Consider the following 7,355-nt stretch of genomic DNA (forward strand, 5'->3'; position numbering starts at 1 on the left):
AAAGTGGCTGTTTTAAGTGGAAAGTTGCTATTTTAAGAAGTTACTGTTTTAGTGGAAAGCGGTTGTTTTAAGAAGGTGGAGAAGGTGTTTCACCGGGCTGCGGTACTTACCCTGCGTGAAGGGGCTCAGGGAAGGAAGCCCACCCTCGCTCCAGGGCCCTGGGGAACAGCTCTGGAAAGCGCGAGTCTCGCTTCAGCCTCTGCCCAGTGTCTCTCCAGACGCGCGGGGCCACATTCTTGCGGCCACTCACCTTCTCCGGGTGCAGGCCAAACGAGGAGCTCCAGTTTTTCAGGCCCTCCCGGAGCTCGACGATGTCCAGCACCCCGTTCCCGTCGTGGTCCAGGTCTTGGAAGAGCATCTCGTACTGGAAGTAGTCCTCGTCGCTGTGGCAGGTAGCCGTGGGCAGCACGAAGCCCCGCAGCCAGCGCAGCATGGCGGGGCCCCGCACCACCGGCCGCCTCTCCTCCCAGCCCCAGCGAAGGCGTCCCGCCCGCGGCCGCGCCACCTGCCGCCGCTCGACGCCGCCGCCGCCGCCGCGCCTGCGCAGGGCGGCGGGGCCGCGCGGGCGGCGTGGCTGCTGGCAACGGCCCCGCCGAGCCGCCGAGGTTCCGAGCCTGGGCCGCGGCGGCGCGCGACGGCCGGCCTGCCCGGAAGTCGGAGTGAGGCGCCAGACGCGGCGGCAGCCAGCGCCGCCCCGGCCTGCGGTCGAACGGGGGCCGCGGGGATCTGGGCGAGAGGAGCGCGGCCCCCCGATGCGGCGTCGAAGGAGCGCTCGGGCGTCGAATCTCCCGCCGCAAGCTAAGCGCCTGCAGCCGCCGCCGAGTTTCTCCGACCTGCACCTCCGGCCGGACCGTCCCGCGCCCCAGGGTAGGGCCCCGCCGCGCAGTCGGGCCCCGCGGACCCCGGCGGGGTGGTTTGAAGAGGGCGGTCCTCCTGAGGGGCCTCCGCCCTCGGTCTCGGTCTCCCTCTTCCCCTCCCTGGGAACCTGGCATTGTTTCCAAGAACCCACCTCCTCCTCAGCTCCCACTTTCTCCTTGATCCACTGCAGTCTCATCTCAGCCACCCCCACCTACCTTACTGGGCTTTCTCCTCACAAAATCCGTAGGACGTTTTTAAATCTTTGCCCTGTTTAATCCCAGTAGTTTCTGGCCACGCCCTCCATCCTGAAACACCTTTTCTTTTATCTTCCGGAACACCAAGCGTTTCTGCCATTCCTCAAGCTCTCTCACAGGCTCCTACAAAGGAGCCTGAGATCTAAAATTGAGGCTCCAGAGAATTGCAGTAGACAGGGTTGAGGGACTGTGTAAAAACCTAGTTCTCTGATTTGTTGCACTGAAGCTTTCCGTCCCCAATCCCTAGTCATGTCCTTTGAAAGTCGGTGGCACAGTCTAATGACAGGCCCAGATAAGTGTTTTAAAAAGTACTTTGGGGGGTCTGGGTATAGCTCGGTGGCAGAGCACATGCTTAGCATGCACGAGGTTCTAGGTTCAATCTCCAGTACCTCCATTAAAATAAATAAGTAAATAAATAAACCTAATTACCTCCCCCAAAATAAACAAAAACAAATAAAAATAATTATTTTTTTTAAAGAACCGAGGTAGAATAGTCAGCCTCAGTAAGAAAGAAAGACACTATCTTGAGATATAACTGATACTAATGATGCTATCTCAGGGTGACATACCACTTTTCATGTGCTAGGGCATATCTAACCATTTAACATATATTAAATTTAATAGTCATAAAAACCCCATGAGGTAGGTCCTACTATTATCTTACAATTCCCTTGTTTATTTTTTCTCCCTTGGTCATGTTAGTATGACAGAACCACCCTGCCTAAAACCAACTATGCCTACTTCATGCCTGCTCCCGTGCAGCAAAACGTGAGTGAAAAACTTACACCCATACTGACCTGTCTCATTTTAAAATCATGATCGTAAAATCTTAAATGGGCCTTTCTTTTCCCCCTGGAATGATACCGTATCTCCCTTGTCCATTTACTCTCCCAACATACCAGAGACCATTATTTCATACTTTGTCCACTGTCCTAAAACTTCTAAAACTAGATGATCCTAAAATTCATATGGCAATGCAAGGGACTCAGAATAGCCAAAACAGTGCTGAGAAAAAAAGAAACAAGAGGACTCATATTTTTCTAATTTCATACTTACTTCAGAGCCACAGCAATGAAGACAATTGTGGTACTGGCATAAGGATAGACATACGGATCAACAAATAGAATTTGAATCCAGAAATAAACCTTTAACATGTATAGTCAATTGATTTTCACCAAGTGTGCCAAGACCATCCAGTGGAGAAAATAGTCTTTTCAACAAATGGTATTGAGACAAATGGATATCTACTTGCAAAAGAATGAAGTTGGACCCCTGCCTAACACCATATACAAAAATTAATCCAAAATGTATAGTAGACCTAAAATGAGAGCCAAAACTATAAAACCCTTAGAAGGAAGCATAGATGTAAATCTATGTTCTTGGATTAGACAGTGATTTCTTAGATATGACAAAAAATGCAATGGTAACAAAAGAAAACATAAATAAATTGAACTTAATCAAAATTTAAAACTTTTGTGCTTCAAAGGATATTATAAAGAAAGTATAAGACAGCCCATGGAATGGGAGGAAATATTTGCAAATCATATATCTGATAAGGGATTTGTGTCCTATTATATACAGAGAACTCCTACAACTCAACAATAAAAAGACAAATAATAATAGACGATAGTACCACTTTTTATTCACAAGGATGGCAAAAGCAAAAAGATGGATAATAACAGGTGTTGACAAGAATGTAGAGAACTGGGACCCTCATTCACTGCTAGTGGAAATAAAATGGTGTAGCCACCTTAGAAAACAGTGGTAGTTCTTCAAAAAAGTTGAACATAGGGTTATCTAATTTCCTGGCACTTCCACTCCTAGATATATTCCAAAGAGAAATAAAACATGTCCATACAAAAACTTGTACTTGATTTCATACTAGCATTATTCAAAACAGTCAAAAGGTGGAAACAGCCCAACTGTCCATTAACTGACGAATGGACAAACAAAAGATGGTATATGCATATAATGGAATAATATTCAGAAAAAAAGAATGAAATATTGATAGATGCTACCACATGGATGAACCTTGAAACCACTTTGCTGAGTGAGAAGAAGCAAGTCATAGAAGACCATATATTGTATAATTGCATTTATATGAAATGTCCTGATTAGACAAATCTGCAGAGACAGAAATTAGTATTTTTCAGGGAATGGGGGAGTTGGGGATGGGGAGTGACTGCTGATGAGTATAGAGTTTATTTTTGGAGTGATGAAATGTTCTTGAATTAGATAGTAGAGATGGTTGCACAGCCCTGTAGATATACTGAACACTTCAAAATGGTGAATTATATGGTATATGAATTATATCTTAATAAAAATTTTATGATTAAAAAAATCTTGTCAGATATGGCATTCCTCTGGTCAGAACCCTCCAGTAGGTTCCCAGTTCACCTAGAGTAAAAATAAAGTCCTTTCTATGATTTGCAAGCCCCTGATAAATCTGGATCCCCACTCACTCTCTGACCTCATCTCCTACTAATCTCTTCTGGCTCAATCCAGCTGTACAAGCATGCTTCCACCCTAAATGTTCTTCCTGTGGATTTATGCGTGGCTCAAGCCCTCACTTCCTTAGCGTCTCTGCTCAGAGGTATCTTTTCAGGAAGGCCTTTCAGTCCCTAATACTGTCTACTCTCCTTTCCTACTTTGTTTTTCTCCATAATCCTATCACTAACACACCACGTTTATCAATTGTTTATTTTCTATCTCCCAATGAAAGAATGTTGAGCTCCCCAAAGACCCTCTCTTTTGTTTGTTGTACCTAGAACAGAGCCTGTTACATGCAACTCAATAATTATTTACTGAATGAATAAATCCGCATTTTTAAGGTGAGAGAATTCAGGCACAGAGAGGTTAAGGAAATTGTGAAGCCATAATCTGAACTCAAGCAGTCTGAGCCCATGACCCTAATTGCTATCCTAACCACTGATAAGAATTAAGAAGTCTGGTGGGGTGGAAAGTACTCAGGATTAGCAAGAAGGGAGGGAGTTGGACAAGGAAAGTCATGCTTGATGGTCTATCGGAATCAGCTACAGAAATGACCAAAGTGAAACTGGACACTACTAACATAGAAAATAGGCCATTGTTATTTTGTAATCCTGCCCCAACCCCCCAAAAAACAACTTAGTTACATTCTTCCTTTTGTTTTTTCTGAATCAAGTAACTATAACTGACTTGGAGTAGCTAATTATTATAACCCAAAATTATTCACAAGGAAACCCAGAACAAAAGTAACATGAGCCAAATCAGACTGCTAACCCTAGTTAAAATGGGAAGCAAAGCAATGTCATTCGATCTCCCCAGTGGTCTGGAGATCAGGAAAGAGGTTAAAAAAAAAAAAAAAAAGCAGATCTGCAAGTTAGTAATATACCAACTATATTGTAACCCAGTAACAGATGGAGTCACCAGGAGAGAGTGGTTTGTGTGCAAGAAGTGAAGAGGGAAGATTAAGGTCAACACTTATAGGAAACTAGCTTGCGATCCTGAGAAAGAGAAGCTAGCAAAACAGACTGTAAAAAACATATTTTCTATTTAGTCATTTTAAAATGTATTTTTGATTAAAATTTTTTCAATTATATTATATTTTCAGATCTAATAAATCTGTTTTAAGTCCATCGTAGAAACAAACTCACCTCATAAAAAGTAATATCTGCGCCTGCATACAGTACAACAGTCAGAAGACTAAGAATGTAGCTTTTGTTAAAGCTCTTATCCTTTCAGGCTTCCAAATCTTCCTGGCACAATCCAATATCCCAGAGGACTGTCCAGTTCTACTTACAGCCAAATTCATTTTTAAAACCTGAATGTGAAAGAATGTTATAAGGTCATTGATCAGTTATCCAACCCAGGGCAGTCTCATAAATAGTGACCTACAGAGCTTATCCACTGCTACAGAATTAAAAAGAGAAAACAATCGTAGATTACACTGTATTCTCAATGACAGTATATCATACAGTAGGAAATATACAATTTCCTACTGTTCCTTGGAATATTTTAGTTTTGCATACAAGTATTTTACAAATACATTGCTTAAATGCTTTTACCAAATTTCTGAATTTAACTTTTTAGGAAGCTAGAGTATCTGTATCTGGCTCTATCTTCTTTGTGTCCAAATTACATAATAGGATAGCCAGAGCTATTGTACTGTGGCTCAGATAAGGAACCCAAAAGAGAATATAAATTGGTGCAACCACTATGGAAGACAATTTGGAGGTTCCTCAAAAACTTAAAAGTCCATTGACCCAGACATTCCACTTCTGGGTATAACACCCAAAGGAAGTGAAAACAGGATTCCAAAGGGATATGTGCACTTCCGTGTTTACTGTAGCGTTATTCACAATAGCCAAGATACTGAAACAAGCTAAATGCTCATCAACAGATGAATGGACAAAGAATATGTGACACATATAGATATATATACACACACGATATAATGTTACTGAGCCATGAGAAAGGAGGATATCCTGCCATTTGTGACAACACAGATGGACTTTGAGCACATTGTGCCAAGTGAGATAAGTGAGACAGAGAAATACAAGTACAGTATATCATTTACAAGTTGAATCTAAAGAAGCCAAGCTTGCAAAAACAGAGAGAAAAATGGTGGTTACCAGGGGATGGGAGGTGGGGGGATAAAATAGATGCTGTTTAAGGGTACAGACTCGCAACAAGCAGGAAATAAGCTCTCGAGTTCTACCACACCATATAGTGAATACAGACAACAATCTTGCACTATAATCAACCACCTTCCTAAGAGGCTAGAATTTAGTTATTCCAACCATTAAAAAGAAAGGATAATTATGAATGTGATAGAAGTATTGCTATAATGCATAAATTTACCAAATTAACATGTTGTACACCTTAAATTTACACAACATTATATGTCAAATATGTTCAATTAATAAAAGAACCTGAAAGTAAAGCTCCTACAACCTCCTTGCCCAACCTGAGTATCCTAATAAACTGGTATTAAGATTTCACAAACATCTGCACATGTGTATATATACACACACCTCTTGTGAGTAGTAGAGAGTTTTTTAATTAAAAAATGTATATATATGAAAGCACACACACACAAACACATGCTAACATAAAAAAGACACCCCCCCCCAAAAAAAAGTAGAGGAAAGACAGACTAAGGAACTTATCCAAATAAAAGGATATTAAAGAGACCTGACACATGATCTTGGATTGGATCCTGAACCACTTAAAAAGAAATTATTATAAATTTGACACAACATTGTAAAATGACTATAACTCAATAAAAAAAAAGTTTTAAAAAAGAAAGAAATTATTATAAAGACCATTATTAGAACAAGTAACAATGCCATTTGAATAAGAACTGTGGATTAGACTGGTAGTACTCTATTGTTGTATTTCCTGATTTTGATAATATACAAAAGAAAGTTCTTTGTTCTTAGGAAATTCACAGTGAAGTTTTTAAAAGTAAAAGGGGCACAGTGTTTCCAGCTTTCTCTCTCCACATCTCTACATACACACACATATGTATGGGGAGAGAATGCACAAATGAGGCAAAATGTATATTGGGAATTTGTGTAGGGCATCTAGGATTTCCTTGGACTAATCTAAGTTTAGTTTGAAATTATATTACTAAAAATGTATCCTCCTCGACCACAAAAAAAACACAAGCAAAACTCCCCACCGTATACGTATCTTGTACATTTTTGTTCTTAGATTTGTCTTTGCTAAGCCAAAACCTCTCCACTAATCCTGGCAATGCAAAAGCTGATACATTTCTATCAGGTATCTGGAACCCTTGGGGAAATGACAGAATGGACTGAAAAGGCTAAAAGGAGCAGACACTAGGCAAAAAGGAAAACATACCAGAAGATCCTGCCAACATTGAAGATTAGTATGAGAGAAAGAGCTGTATCTCTTCACCAAGTGTATGGGTCTCGATTTTATGCTATTTATTCCTTTTACACTGAGAATGCTATAACGGAAATGTTTATGTGGGAATCTCCTTACCTCCTACTAAATCAGTTGCCTTAGATGCCAGTGTGAAGCTATATAATCTGAAGGAAGTACTGCTTATCCTAGATTATACACAAATATGGTCAGATACGTACACAGGTCAGTTTAGACCTTGAAGGGAAAATAATCTTAAAATTTAAAAACCGTATGCAAAATCTATGTTATTTTTAAAAATTGAATGTTTCAGCCTTATAATTACGAAGGAGTAAAAAAGTGTCAAATCACAGAAAAACATATTCAAAATAT

The 7,355-nt window shown here is 40.9% G+C and overlaps 1 protein-coding gene and 1 long non-coding RNA gene across 3 annotated transcripts in view; one reads left to right on the forward strand and one right to left on the reverse strand.

The window, feature by feature from the left end:
* Positions 1-1,537, reverse strand: part of LOC102506985 (calcium-binding mitochondrial carrier protein SCaMC-1) — a 50,488-nt gene extending 48,951 nt beyond the window's left edge. For both annotated transcript variants that reach the window (XM_032487230.1, XM_006179963.3), the window contains exon 1: positions 251-1,537. In XM_032487230.1, coding sequence (XP_032343121.1) covers positions 251-1,054 — 804 coding nt within the window. In that variant the 5' untranslated portion in view covers positions 1,055-1,537. The remainder of the gene's footprint in view (positions 1-250) is intronic.
* Positions 716-3,453, forward strand: LOC116665920. The gene is made up of 2 exons (XR_004322753.1): positions 716-867; positions 1,815-3,453. It is a non-coding gene; the product is annotated as an uncharacterized LOC116665920 (long non-coding RNA).
* The last annotated feature ends 3,902 nt before the right edge of the window (positions 3,454-7,355 follow it).

Source organism: Camelus ferus, chromosome 9, assembly GCF_009834535.1.
Source record: "Camelus ferus isolate YT-003-E chromosome 9, BCGSAC_Cfer_1.0, whole genome shotgun sequence".
Taxonomy (NCBI): domain Eukaryota; kingdom Metazoa; phylum Chordata; class Mammalia; order Artiodactyla; family Camelidae; genus Camelus; species Camelus ferus.